This window comes from Ananas comosus, unplaced genomic scaffold (genome assembly GCF_001540865.1).
Source record: "Ananas comosus cultivar F153 unplaced genomic scaffold, ASM154086v1, whole genome shotgun sequence".
Lineage (NCBI taxonomy): Eukaryota > Viridiplantae > Streptophyta > Magnoliopsida > Poales > Bromeliaceae > Ananas > Ananas comosus.
Window position 1 is genome coordinate 33,111 of NW_017890531.1, and position 15,583 is coordinate 48,693.

The following is a 15,583-nucleotide window of genomic DNA, read 5'->3' on the forward strand; positions in this document are numbered from 1 at the left end:
TATACCTTTAGGGTACTAGGAGAGTGATGGACACCTTCCTTGGAGCAAATGAAGGGTTTCGATTAGCTTCGGTCTCGGGGCGTGACAGATTAATTTGGTATCAGAGCCTAGGATTGAGTCTTAGTGGACCTAGCAAACCTTAAGCCGGTTGGAGTATAGAAAATAGGCTCGTGAGAGACGAGGTCTATTTGACTTGTAAGCGAAAGTATTGTGATTCGGTATTTCGATAACTCTAGAAAGTGGAGTTAAATTGAAGTGTATAGCTCCCAACTTCGCGGAGGGTTATGTTGGCGGCCGACAACGTAATATCGGGAGTTAGTAGTGAAGCACACTTCTTTACTTTCGCATGATATGGGGTATTATCTGCTTGAGCGGGGATACGATAGCGTGGGCTACTAACTTACGCTTTTATGATGTTGTAGTGACGATGTCGATTACACGCTCTCAATCTGCCGGAGCGGATAATGCGGCAAACTTGGAGGAGGTCGAGACCTCCGGTACCTCCGGATCCGGCGAGGCCCGTGAGTTGAGGAGCCAGCTTGCGACTTTTACTGATCTCGTGGCTCAGCAGGCGGCGACGGCCAAACAGCAGGCTGATGCGGCGCGCCGACAGGAGGCGCGGATGAAGCGCCTGGAGGACCTTCTTCTACAGCAGACGGCAACTTCCAGGGAGACCCAGGCCCCTACACCGCCAGCACCAGTTGTGGACGTCGCGCCGAGAGCGCCGTCCTCTGCGCCCAGTTCGTCGCGTGCGGCGTCCGTGGCCGCGCCTCAGGAGGAGGTTTTGGCGGCACCACCTGTGCAGAGCACCTCCCGGTTGGAGCTGCTTTTCCTGCCTTGGTAGAGGGGGCGGAGCGAGACAGACTGATGGAGCGCCTCAATGAGTTCAGGAGGTGCAGTCCCCGAGTCTTCGATGGCGAGAAGGTCGACCACTGGATCGTGGAGAAGTGGTTGATGCATATGGAGAAGCTCTTCCGCGACACCTTCGTGGAGGAGAGGGACAGGGTGTTGGCTCGCCACTCACCACTTGGACGGCGAGGCCTATCGCTGGTGGTTGGATTTCCAGGAGCACCCCAGCACTGACTTGGCATCTATCACTTGGACGAGGTTCAAGGAACTTCTTCTGGCGCACTACTTCCCGACCAGCGTCAAGAGGAAGATGGAGCAGGATCTGCGCAACTTGCGCCAGGGCGATCGGACCGTAGCCGAGTACGAGAGGGAGTTTTCTCGGCTTCTGCATTGCGTGCCCTTCGTCGTGCGGGACGACGAGGACAAGGCCCGCATCTTCGAGCGAGGGTTGCGACCGTCGATCTTCCGGTTTGTGCAATCCTCTAACCTCCAAACCTACCGGGAGGTGGTGGATCGCGCGCTCATCGTGGAGAGCGGCGCGGCAGAGGTCCAGGAGCAGCGAGATGCTAGGGACAAGGGTAAGGCCAAGAGGCCTGCGGCTGAGGGTGCGAGCCAGATGCACTCTAGGAGGCCGCCGAAGCATCCGAGGAGCCAGCAGCGTGGCGTGGCTCGGCGACTCACCGTGGAGGTTCCGACCGACGCCGACCTCCCTAGTGCGTGATCTGTGGTGGTCCCCACATTCCACCGCAGTGCCCGCAGCGGGGAGGGAGGTGTTTCCAGTGTGGCCAGGAGGGCCACTTTCGGACCGAGTGCCCGAGGGGATCTTCACCGGCACCGTCGACTGCATCGGCACCGGCTCTACCAGCCGCCAGCCAGGGGACTCCATCGACACAGTACCAGCCTGGGCGACCAGCCGTCCAGTGCCAGGGCGAGGGATCTCGACAGGCCCCGAGTGGGCGTATGTATGCCGCTCAGACCGAGGAGGCGGCAGCAGCCGAAGATGTGGTTGCAGGTATCATTTTACTTGATGGCATTAGATCGTGCTTTATTTGATACCGGTGCATCGCATTCATTCATAGATCGGCTGTTTGCCGAGTTGCATGGCATCCCGTTGGTTTCTTTGTTGCAGCCAGGACGTGTAGTTGTCCCCGACCACTCTTTGGATATTAGAGAGTACTGCCCCAATTGCCCCATTCGGGTAGGAGATTGGATTATGCCCGTGGACTTGCTAGCCTTGCGCAAGCTAGGGAAATTTGATGTGGTCTTAGGCATGGATTGGTTAACCAAGTATTATGCCACGATAGATTGCAAGAATCGCACGGTTACTTTTAGAGAATCGGGGCAGACTGAGTTTGTGTTTAGAGGATGCCGGAGTTCGCTTTTTGCGATGACGATCAGCTCGTCTCGAGCTAGGCAGCTGATCAGTAGAGGTTGCGTAGCCTTTTTGGCTAGTGTCGTGCTAAGGGGTGGGGACGACACCCCTAGAATTGAGGATATCCCGATAGTGCGGGAGTTTTGTGACGTGTTTCCAGCTGAGCTACCGGGTATGCCACCCGATAGGGAGATCGAGTTTATGGTAGATCTCGTCCCTAGGACTACTCCAATCTCGAAAGCGCCCTATAGGATGGCACCGGCGGAACTGAAGAAGTTGAGGGCACAGCTACAGGATCTGTTGGACAAGGGTTTTATTCGACCGAGCATCTCGCCGTGGGGAGCGCAAGTTCTGTTCGTCAAGAAGAAGGACGGATCACTGCGCCTATGTGTGGATTATCGTGAACTTAATAAAGTCACGATCAAGAATAAGTATCCGTTGCCGAGGATCGACGACTTATTTGATCAGCTTCACGGATCGTGTGTGTATTCCAAGATAGACTTGCAGTCGGGATACCACCAGTAAAAGATCAAACCCGAGGATGTATCGAAGACGGCTTTTAGAATACGGTATGGACATTATGAGTTCACTGTTATGCCATTTGGGCTTACTAATGCCCCGGCAGCTTTTCTGGATCTAATGAACCATGTTTTTAAGCCTTATCTAGACAGGTTCGTCGTGGTGTTCATCGACGACATCTTGGTTTATTCCCGAAGTGATGCAGATCACGAGGAACATTTGAGGCTTGTACTTCAAATACTTCGGAAAAAGGAGCTTTATGCTAAGTTGAAAAAGTGTGAATTTTGGCTTCGAGAGGTAGCATTCCTTGGACACTTGATTTCAGGATCAGGTATAGCAGTGGATCCCAAGAAGATCGAAGCAATCAAGGATTGGCCGAGACCGACGAGCGTCACGGAGATACGGAGCTTCCTTGGATTGGCCGGTTACTACCGGAGATTTGTAGAGGGGTTTGCTAAATTGTCCACTCCCCTCACGAGGCTCACGCATAAAGGTGTTAAGTTCATTTGGAGTGATGCGTGCGAGCGAAGCTTCCAAGAGTTGAAGCAGAGATTGACGACTGCCCCAATCTTGACCCTACCGGTAGCTGGAGCAGGGTATGTGGTTTATAGTGATGCTTCACTTAATGGATTGGGCTGTGTGTTGATGCAGGATGGCAAGGTGATCGCGTATGCTTCTCGCCAGCTAAAGGAATATGAGAAGAACTACCCGACGCATGATTTGGAATTGGCGGCTGTAGTGTTCGCATTGAAGCTATGGCGCCACTATCTTTATGGCGAGCGGTGTGAAGTATACACAGATCACAAGAGCTTAAAGTACCTGTTTACTCAGAAGGAGTTGAACTTGAGGCAGCGCAGATGGTTGGAGCTACCAAGGATTATGACCTGACGATTCTATACCACCCGGGCAAGGCTAACGTGGTGGCGGATGCGCTAAGTAGGAAATCGAGAGAAAACTTAGCGATGCAAGTTGTTACTCAACCGCAGTTGATCGAGCAGATGAAGCGGTTGGAGTTGGAGGTGGTGACTCCAGACACACCCCTAAGGTTGATGGCTTTGGTAGTGCAACCTACATTGTTGGATAGAATTAAAGAAAAGCAAGCTTCCAATGTTGAGTTGCAAAGAATTAAGGATAAAATGGTTAATGGTTGTACCGGCGACTTCCTTGTGGATGATCAAGGATTGATGCGTTTTCGCGGACGGTTATGTGTACCGGCGGATACGGGAATCAAAGAGGACATTCTTCATGAAGCACACCGAGCACCCTATGCTATACATTCGGGAGGCACCAAGATGTACAAGGACTTAAAGTTGCTCTATTGGTGGCCCGGGATGAAAAAGAATGTTGGCAAGTTTGTAGCTCGTTGTCTAACTTGCCAACAAGTAAAGGCTAAGCATTGACTACCCGCGGGAAAACTTCAGAGTTTGCCTATTCTCGTGTGGAAGTGGGAGAAGATCACTATGGATTTCGTGACTGAATTGCCCCGCTCCCAGGCCGGGCATGATGCTATATGGGTGATCGTGGATAGGTTGACGAAGTCAGCGCACTTCATACCTATTCATACTACTTGGACCAGAGAGAAGCTCGCACAAGTGTATCTTGATGAGATTGTGCGACTTCATGAAGTACCTACATCGATAGTATCGGACCGAGACACTCGGTTTGTGTCTCACTTTTGGAGGAGTCTACAGGACGCCCTAGGCACTTGACTGGACTTTAGCACTCCTTTCCACCCTTAGAGTGATGGGCAGTCGGACCACACCATACAGACTTTAGAGGATATGCTCCGAGCATGTGTGATAGACTTCCAGGGAGGATGGTCGCAGCATCTACAGATGGCGGAGTTTGCCTATAACAATAGTTATCAAGTAAGCATCAAGATGGCGCCATTCGAAGCACTTTATGGACGGAAGTGTAGATCACCACTTCATTGGAGTGAAGTTGGCGAGAGTTAGGCTCTAGGCCCTGATGTGCTCCAGGAAGCTGAGAACAAGGTTCGAATTGCTCGGGAGCGACTTTTGACGGCGCAGAGTAGACAGAGGAGCTACGTCGATCGACGACGGCGAGACTTGGAGTTCCAAGTTGGAGACCATGTATTCTTGAAGGTCTCGCCGACTAGAGGAATCAAGAGATTCGGGATTCGGGGAAAGTTGAGCCCCCGTTTCATCGGACCGTACGAGATCTTGGAGCGTATAGGTCCGGTAGCGTATCGACTTGCTCTACCACCGAACCTATCGGGCGTACACAACGTCTTTCATGTATCGGTCCTTCGAGGTACATTCATGATCCAGCTCATGTTTTGGATGCTGTACCAGTGGAGCTGCGTGAGGATTTGAGCTTCGAGGAGCAACCACTGAAGATCTTGGCTCGCGAGGTGAAGAAGCTGCGGAATCGGGATATTCCGTATGTGAAGGTCCTTTGGAGCAACCACGGGGAGCGGGAGGCCACGTGGGAGCTAGAGAGTGCGCTGCAGGAGCGCTATCCCCATCTTTTTCAAATGGAGCCTTGAGGTATGCTTTTACTTTCGAGTTTCGCGGACGAAACTCCTTTTTAGGAGGGGTGAATGTAATACACTGAACCGTTGCAAATAGTGAGGTTCGAGTGTTTGATTTGTGTTCCGAACTTTTCCACACTTCGTGGAGGGTCGTGGACAGCGTTCCGACCTATGGTTCGAGTCCCGAGAGTTGAGGTTTAAAGTTTGTACCAAAATCCAAAACGATGGATTGTTGGTCCTGCTCTCGGAGCCAGGTTGTGTACCGGTACAGCCTTGATGGTTGTACCAGTACAGAATTTGTACCGGTACACGTTGATGGTTGTACCGGTACACTATGGGTTTTCTGCCAACCCGAGGCTCGGGTTGGGTTGTTTCGTAGGAAATGTACCAGTACACTTTCCCGTGTACCGGTACACAATGCAGACTGGACTATTTTCGGGAAGGGGTGTATTTGCAATTGTTGCAACTTCTTTAAATACTATCCCAGCCCCCTTAGCTGCTCTTTTGAGCCCTAGACCTGTGGAGAAGAGATAAGAACTCCCCCCCTTGAGTTCTTTTCCCTTTTTGATGGATTTTTTATCTCCTCCCCTTTACTCTTCTTTGCTTCTTGTTGGATTCCTCCATGGGAGAAGCTTGGATTTCAGGATTGGAGCTTGTTTGAGGATCAACCTTCAACCCTAGAGGACTCTAGGCTTGGTTTGGAGCTTTCAAGAGGTAAGCAACAAGTTTCTTTCTTCTAGATTTGCGTTTTGTTGCTTTATGCTAGTTGGAACCCTAGGTTTTGAGATTTAGGATTAGAAATGGGGACTTTTGATTTGAGGCTTCTAGAACCAAATTGATTGGTTTAGAATTATGGTTTAGGTTGGCTTAGAAGGACTCTAACTCCCATTTGGAGATCGAGAGAGTTTTCTTCACGCTCGGTGAGTTTTTCACCCTTTTCTTGAGTTGCTTAATGTTTGATCTCTTGAGTGTTCGTAAGGTCCGTTTAACTTTCTTTTCTATACCTTTAGGGTACTAGGAGAGTGGTGGACACCTTCGTTAGAGCAAACGAAGGGTTTCGATTATCTTTGGTGGGTTTGGCTTCATTAGAATAGGAGAAAATGTCTCCTAAGTGGTTAAATGCTTTCGTATCATCGTGGTTTATGCATTTTTATCCTAGATAGGATTTATGTGAATTTTTGAATGCTTAGAATGCATGCATTTTGTATCATGAATATTTCACTCTATGAGTAGAGCCTTATGTGTAGTATCTATGCATGTGTTAAGTATTTTTATTGCAAGTTTGAGAATATGTCTCTTATAGGAAAATGTTTAGAATTATGTACTCTTGAACATAATCATCATGCTTTGACATAACGAACAAAAGTGTCATAAAGGGGCACTTAGAGTAGTAAACTGCGAAACTGCAACTTAGAGATATAGTGATAGGTCATTCAGACATCCACTATTATTCCGTGTTTTGGACATGACGACATAGTGGTAGGCCATCGAGATACTTGATACATTTCATGTTTTTAGACATGAGGACTTTGTACTTGAGACAGATCATTCGCTTGCTTGCCATTGTGCTCATTCGCACATGCTTGTGAGGGTCGCTCCCTACAAGCCGGCACTCCGGAGATAGCCATCGCGACATATATGCCCGCTGGGGCGGATTGGGGCGCCGAAAGGGATGCCGTGGGGGAGGCTCATTCCTAGAGTGGGGATGTTGACTACCACGGGGTCATTAGGCACGGCGCAGGCCAGACAGCCTATGGATGGGTCTTACATGATTGGAACTTAGTGACAGACCATGCCAGTTGGACTTTGACTAGAATAGTAAACAATGACATTTTACTATCTACATCATGGACATTCTGTTGATTGCATATACATGCTTATACATGTTAGTCACACTCATGAACATACTTGTTGTAGTTGTTTTATTACTTATGCAATTCTTGCTAAGTAGAGATATCATGGTAGAGTAGTACTCATGGTTACATACTTGTCCTTTATTTAGCTTTTGTTTATACTCGTACTTACTCTATTTGTTCAGTTTTGGGCCTAGTGGCGCATTTCACTGAAGTCAGTAATTGCCCACTGGGAACTATTTTTTAATAGTTCTCACGCCCTCGTTTCTATGGTTTTATTTCAGAGCCCTCTACATCGGTGGAGGCACGGGATCGCGGCAAAGGGATCGCTTAGCTAGCTAGCAAGGAGCGTTCTTTTGCGTTTTGGTAGTTCACTCTCCTTTTGTTGTAGTTGAGTGAGAGAGAGTTATGATAGTACCTTATATAGAGAGACCACCTATGTACTCTTTTAGCACTTGTATTTGGGTTTTCTTTGTACTACTTTATGATTTCACTTTGTGGTATTTAGTATTTGGGTTTTCTTTTACTCTCCTGTTGTAGAATTTAGTAGTATTTTGCTCTGATATCACTAGATCCCTTGTATTATTATTTTATTTACTGCTTTTTCGTAGACGCCTTATATGTTTTAGACATATGGCGGGTCTGAACACACGCCGGGCGAGCTTCCGCTGGGTCTCGGGGCGTGACAGGTGGTCACTATCAGCGCGTACCTTTACCCCCGATCGCGGCCGGCCACTCAGGTCCCGGCCTGTGAAAAGGTGGGTGAGAACTACAACAAAGTTCCCAATGGGTTCGGCCGCCGACCTCGCCGACTTTCCCACTAGGTCTAAATCAGGCATAATAGAAAAAGAAACTGATAGATAGTAACTAAACTATTCAAATGCAGCTAATATACCTGAACAAGATATAATAAATGTTATACTCAAATAGAATGCTCATGATGAATGTAAGATCCACTTTCCAAATCCCGGTCCTTTTGGCTGACCCATAGGTTTCGCCTCAACCAACAACTTATCAATTCAGATCCTTACTATCGGGCCCTCAGCTTTCTCCCGACGGGATCAATAGACTCACCAACTCAAATCCCTAATATCGGGCCCTCAGCTTCCTCCCAACGGGACCGTCTTCTGGGGCAAACACCTTCCCAGTGATGATAACTCCGGAGCTCATCGCTCGAGGGGGAGCGACCACCCTCAAGCCAAGACTTATAGGCGAGTATGATCTATCCTTAACTTTAAGGATTCCAAGTTCAATCCAATCCTTCACTATAAGGATGCAATGCTCATATGACCCTTAACTATAAGATTGTTATGTCATAATGCCAATTCAACTATCTCATTTTCTTGCATTCTTTTACTTTCATTAGTGCCACTTACACTACATATTCTTTATACTCAATTCTCATGTATTCATTGTTCTCAATAATGCCACACACTAAGTGTTCTTTATACTCAATTCTCAAGCATTTATTGTTCTCAATAATGCCACCCACTAAGTGTTCTTTATACTCAATTCTCATGCATTTATTGTTCTCAATAATGCCACACACTAAGTGTTCAACTCTAGCATTCAAAACTCATTGATGCCAGTCAACTAAGAGTCCAATTCTAGCATTCATTTTATTTACTAATGTCACACAATTCATATGTCATAATGTCATTTGTTTTCAATGCCACTAGACTCTTTGCCTTTCTAGGTTCTTGTCATCTTTCATGCAAACATAGGATTTTTCAAGTTCTCGATATTTAACCATCATCTCATATGCATTTGTACTCACAACATGGAACATCACATATTAACATAATCTTAATCACCCTACAATGCATAAAACTCAACATATATATATGCTCAAAAAATAACATTTTAGACATAAAAGAAAATTCAAAGATTTCGGAAAGCACCACACACCTCGTAGGGTTGCTAAGGTGCTACGATTCAATTCTCGTGATTTTTGGATGCTTATTTCTTCCGACTGCGGCAAACGAAAGCCTAAACGGAGTTTTTCTCCAATTCCTTCACATAGACTCGTCGGATCTTCGAACCGAGTCTCCCAACGCGTTAGAAATACCTTCAATTTGGTTTCTACAAGTCAATTTACATTCAAACCCCTCTATGACAAAAGCCCCAATTTGGAGCCCTAATAGTGCACTATAGCAACATATACTCTAAAACCATTTAAATCAAGCATTAACAAGCATGATTCTATCTAGAGATTCATCTAAAATCATTCCTAGGTCAATTAAACCGAATTCTAAGGTTCTACCATTAAAGAGTTTGAAGCTTACCTCAAAAGCTCCCCTCTCTTGAGCTAATGAAGAAGAATAAGTAGTCGCTTAACTCCAAGCCTTCTTCTCCACCAAGCTTCTTCTCCAACTTCCTCTCCAATTCCTCCTCTTGATTCTTTCCTAAGAGAGAAGGAGAGATTTTAGAGACAAAGAGAGAAAGAGATAAAACTTTCTCTCTCCCTCTCACACGGTTTGGACTAGGACCAAAGAGTATGGCATTTGTTACACACATAGCCCCCCAACATACAACTTATTTTCAGTTTTACCAGCTCAGAATCTTATACTTTTCGCCGGAGCCCTTCTGAATGTCCGTTTGAGCTCAAATTTGACAGTCACGCTCGGTTTAAGTTAAAGTTAAAAAATATATCTTAACTTCCCGGTTTGGATCATGTTTTGTCACCGAAAGCTCTACCAAACTAAAATCTCTAGCAGATAGCAGTCGGATTTTATTTTCCACTTTTTGGGTGTCGGGATGACGTGAAACTTTAAATCTAGTCTCATAAAAATAATTCCGACATATTCCCAAGTTTTCATAATTTTTTAACACTGTGAATTTTCTGCTAAAATATCAGCCTCGTTCCTTACAGAAAATTCTAAATCTTCTGTTTTCATTCCAATTTCAGTACAAGTCACTTCCGACTTATATTTTACTTCTTTAAGTCAAATAAAATAGTATCTCATACTATTTTTATTTACACTTATTTTTACATTAAAATTCAGTATATTACATTCTCCACCCCTTAAAAGAATTTCGTCCGCGAAATTCAAACCACACCTCAATTCAGCTCCTCGAGCAATTGAAGATACCAACTCATTCTCCCACTCCAAAGCGGCTTCACACTATCGTGGTTACAGAAGCGGCTCATACCGAAGGACGTGGGTTCAATCCTAAACACATTTGCAAAATGTGATACAAAGGTGCATCATGGGTCTTGCAGGTTATAGTGGCAGCGCAAGTCGATTTTCAATGACTCTACACTCTCCAACGCCACTCGCTACTTGGCACACAAAGAACCCTTCTTTGCATCTACCATTCGCTACCCAGCACACGAAGGACTTATCCCTCCACAACTCTACTGAATACCACTTTCTTCGAGATCAGGACTACCCCTCATCCTCGTGGTGTTGATCTAACAAGAATGTATCAACTGGTCGAATGGTCCACCGCCACTACACAATACGTACAGGTAGACCTCCTCGAACCACTCAAGTGTTCACAAAGTGGCACTCCACCACTTTGGCTATCAAAGAGTCTGCATCCTCATTTCCGACTCTTCTTTGCATTCATCATCCCTTCAAGGAACACACTCCGATTCAATCACCGGCATTGCTTAGAAGCAATAACCCGGGTGCATCGCTCCATCGTGAGTACTCCAATCACAATCAGACTCTTACTACAAGCGAAGAAATGGTCCACTTCGACACATCTGTACATTCTAGTCACGTAAGAGCATAGTCCCACAAACCTCACGTGGCTTTCCCAATTAGCATCAAGTCTCATAAATAGCCGCCGCCCCACGCCCCCAAAAAAAAAAAAAAGACTTCATCTTTTTGATACCAAATCCTACGTCACATCAATCTCTCCAAAGATTTCACATAAACATGTCCGTTCATATAATCAAGCCAAACTCACGGACGGAGTACAGCCAAACCGCATCGGTTTCCACAGGTGGACCAATGGTCACCAATACTACGTAGGTCTACCGCCTAAACCTGTCTCACTGCGCGTAGCGTCTCTCGTTCACTAGCGTAGACCCAATCATAATTGGGCGAAATTCTCACTTGAGAATTCGCACACACTCCAACCAGGAGCAACCAAGACCCCAAACCACGTCAAGTCTTCCGGTTGGGTCACAACCGCACTCTTAGTGCATCATTGATCTCATGCTCTAATGCATGGGATTCTACGCTCCCGGGTCCAAGCTCGGACTACCGTCCTGAACAAAACTCTGCCCTACCCGTAGGTACCAGGCTGCTGTCTCAAACAGCCGACTGTGCCTGTCCAAGGGCCTAGGCTCCACAGTCCACAAGTGGTTCAGGCACGGGTCGTCCCCAAGCAATACCCGCCAACGTCGTCCTACACGACATACTATATCGAGTCACACATACCACTATCGGCTCCTAAGCACCTAGTGCGAGCCACTAGCCTTACGAGTGATCCATGGCCCGCTTCATACTTAGCAATGCTGAAGTGTTACTGCCAACACACTCTCCCGGCTGAATCAAAGCCGCACTCCACGAGTAACTATACTCGAGCGCTCCACGCCTCTATAGCGTTCCGACTATGTCAAGCATCAGGCAACCTTGCCTATGCACACCGACCACACGAACACGACTCGCCTACCTCAACTCGAGGTACTACTAGGCCTAAATGCTCGTGCTCGATAACTATTCGGCTATCTTCTCAACAATGACCTTACTTTCACTGTTCGATCTACCGGATCCGTATTCGAAATACTCGAACTACTCGGGTATCCTTAACGTCACGGCGTAACTCTCGCAATCCACTAACTATTGCCTTGAGAGTCACTTTACCGTTTCGTCTCTACCACAGGTCTCGTTCTTATCCAAGAATCACCGCTAGCCATTTGCTAGTATCACTTGGCCCTCTACCTGCTCCAGTAGGCGCTACACTCTCACGATGCAAGCATGCTCGGGTGTCTACCTACCCGTCCACTCGGTCCCTACTATGCAATATATAAATAGTAGCAACTGACCATATGATAAATGCATGTAATGCATCAACTTGAGATTACGCAAAAGCATATGCTTGCTTAATTAACTCATACCTGCAAGCCCTGTCCTGGAGAAAGACAAGGCCGTCGCCAGTGCCAAGGCCCGGCCGTCACCACGCGGACACTCGTCCCGCATATGGCCCGACAGTCCACACTTGAAGCACTTGCCCTCTCGCTGCTCACACTGCTGTGGGAAATGAGGGCCTCCACATATAGCACATTTCGCCGAGGACCGAATGCGGTATGTCCCCGGAGCTCGGGATCGCGAGTGCGAACTCGACGAAGTCCGTTGGGAGCTTGACTGACCACTGGATCCACCTGTCGGTCGTCCTTTCCCCTTTTCCTTGTAATATGCCTCGCGCTCCTCCCGCAGAGATGCCTCGTCTTGCTCTATCCACAAGGCCCGATCCAGGACTTCGGCAAAAGTCCGCAACTTGTGTACCAGCACAGCCTTGTAAAGGCTCGGCCGCAGTCCACGCACAAAGCAATCAGCCTTGTCCCTGTCATCCCGTACCACGTTCGGAACACAATGCACGATACGGAAAAATTCCCGTTCGTACTGCCTAACTGAGCGATCTCCTTGCCGCAGCTTTTGGAACCTTTCCTTAAGCTTTCGCTTTTCACTGTCGGGGAAGTAAGCCAAGAATAACAACCCCCGAAACTCTTCCCATGTCATAGGAGGGAGACCAGGCGATCGATCTTGCTTGACGCCTTTCCACCACACCTTCGCCGATTGTTTCAGATAATGCACGGCTAGGTTTACTTTGTCCCGCTCCAATGTGTACAAATCCTCGAAAAGCGTTTCTATGGAATCAATCCACATCTCTACGATCCATGGATCTGTATCCTCACCATCAAAGGTAGGCGGATCAAATTTCTTGAAAGCCATGAGGGCCGCTAAAGCTCGCTCCCTCTCCGCCACCACTTCGGAACTAACCGGAGTCGGATCGCCCGACCTCGACGGAACTACCTCCGCCGCGACTCCCGGCCGTCCTCGACGAGCCGCAGCTGGTGCAGCCACCAGCCGATCCACCGTTTCTTGGAGTCTTTTCATCTGCTCCTCTTGGCGCACAGCAGCCTCCTGCTGCCGCTGCACCATATCCGCTTGTTGCCACATCACTCCCACGAGTGTGGCCAACTGTTCACGAAGCTCTGAGTCTCCGCTCGCGTCGACTTGCTCAGGGACACCACTTGTCCCCGCCCGCGCCGATCTGGACGAAGATCGCCTACGCGGTGCCATCGTTCCCTGAAATACGACAACTCTATTAATTCTCAACCCTCTGTGTCAAGCACTAGACAATTTAACATTGACTCAAATCGGGCGAAAGTCACGCAAGGGCGTCTATTCTCATCACTCAGTTTCATGTTGTGTGCACCCAACATGAACACCTCGGTTGAGAATAAACCACACATTGAATCTACCTCTAATATCCGTTTTAGAGGATTCGACACAACCCAATCCATTAACCTTTCTCCACAAGTCACAAATTCTCGTCTCTCACGAGCCTTAACCTCTATGGTTTCACTATCCTAGGGTCTTCTAGGTTCACTTAAGCCATCCCATTCTCTACTTTATGCTCTGATACCATTTTATCTGTCACGCCCCGTGCCCCGCCTATTTGGTCGAGTTTGGGCACGCCAACAGACCGCCGAACGGACAGGGTTTCCCTGTATCGCGGATAGTCTCCCCTATACGTCCAAGGCGTCGCAATCGATACAATTCACGATGTTCCAGCCAGGAATCAAATTCAACCAAAGATTGCATAAGGAAGTATCAAAAACATAAAACAACTAAGTTATTACAACATTCATCTTAGGTGTATTTTACATCACAATTTTTTTTTACAATCAACTTCCAAAATATAATCTAGTTAACACAATTATTATTACAAGTTTGTTTCTTTGTCTTCAAACCCCTAAGCTAGACCACCTCGGGGTACCGCTATCTCAGTCTCGGGGGTAGGGCCGCTATCTACGGAGCTACGCCCTTGCCTCGCGTCGCCGCGCCGTTCACATGCGAACCTGTAACACCCCAAAACAACGTAGGGTGAGAACCAACTCCATAGTTCCCAATTGGTACGGCCACCCAAGGGAAAAGCTCGACCAATAGGTCCAAGAAAGCACTGCAACAGGTTAGTCCAATAACATAAAACAGATATTTATACATTTACTCGATATTGAACTACATGTCATGCCTCACAATATGCAATATGAAATCTATGCAACCAACTAAGTAGATTAATTTAATTCTACTCTTATTCTTAGTCATTCTTTGTTCTCTATTTTTTATTCTTAGCTATTCTTACTTGTAGCTGTTCTTTACTTTATTAGCTTGTCACACTAAGCACATTGGCGATTCTTTCCTAAGGTTATCTTTACCGTAGTCATCTATGCCACTCGACTCGGTCTTGAGTCAATCCACTATGGATAATCCGCGCTCTGTCGGCTCAAGGTGAAGGAACTCTCGCATGCACCTCAGCCTACCACAACCTGCCGCACTCTATGACTGAGCCACCCGGCGGCGAAATCGTCGCACATACGCCACGACAATGGCTCAAGTCAAACGATGGTAATAATCCACAAACCGGCATAACCATCCGGCGGCGAAATCGTCGCACACGCCATGTCAATGGTTAGCCCCGGACGGCGAAATCGTCGCACACGCCCAACACCACTTTGGGTGTTCCATAAGCTCAGGGATTCCGGAATCCATTTCACATAACTCAAGGGTTGGTCTTAACCCTATAGTATCGACCTATCTAAGTCCAATGTCCTTTTCATCCTAGGTCCATTTGGCTCTAGGTTCAATGCTCTCATCACATAACCTAGGTTTGCTTGACTCTAGGTTCAATTCTCAACCTATGTTCTCTACACTAGGTTTAATGCCACTCATGATTCCAACCTATGTTTATTAACACTAGGTTCAATGTCATTCATGTCTAACCTATGTTTACTAACACTAGGTTCAATACCACTCGATCTATTTGGCCTCCTAGTTGTCCAAATCGAGTATTCCATGTTTCTATTTTCCATTGTCGAATTCTCTAATCCACCTAGAGTTATCGACCCAAATTCAACTCATATGAATCAAGCATATTCCATAATTTGTCAACATGCATTTTACCCTTAACATAAGCCACAATATGTTAACATGCATATTCTACAACTTGCCGACATGCATACCTCAACTAGCATATTCTCATAATGCTAACATTCACATGCCATATTTCTTATGTATTCAACTAGCATCAATTATATGCATTCATCTAGCATTTCTATATCATGCCCACATGCATTCGTTTAGTATCCTTTTAACATTCTACATTATGTCAACATGCATTCTTTGGTAGCCTAACATAGCATTCAACTCATGCATTCATAGGTTTTACAACTAGCTACCACTATATGCATCAATATGAAACCATATTTTTTCTTCGACATGAAGGCGACCTAGTCGCTTCGGTGAGCACAACCCA

The 15,583-nt window shown here is 46.9% G+C and overlaps 1 protein-coding gene across 1 annotated transcript; it reads right to left on the reverse strand.

The window, feature by feature from the left end:
• Nucleotides 1–9,373: 9,373 nt before the first annotated feature.
• Nucleotides 9,374–13,206, reverse strand: LOC109703810. The gene is made up of 3 exons (XM_020224524.1): nucleotides 13,045–13,206; nucleotides 12,162–12,954; nucleotides 9,374–9,492 (listed from the first exon to the last, which is right to left on the reverse strand). The coding sequence occupies exons 1-3, from the start codon at nucleotides 13,204–13,206 to the stop codon at nucleotides 9,374–9,376; spliced, it is 1,074 nt and encodes a 357-aa protein (XP_020080113.1).
• Between the last annotated feature and the right edge of the window lie 2,377 nt (nucleotides 13,207–15,583).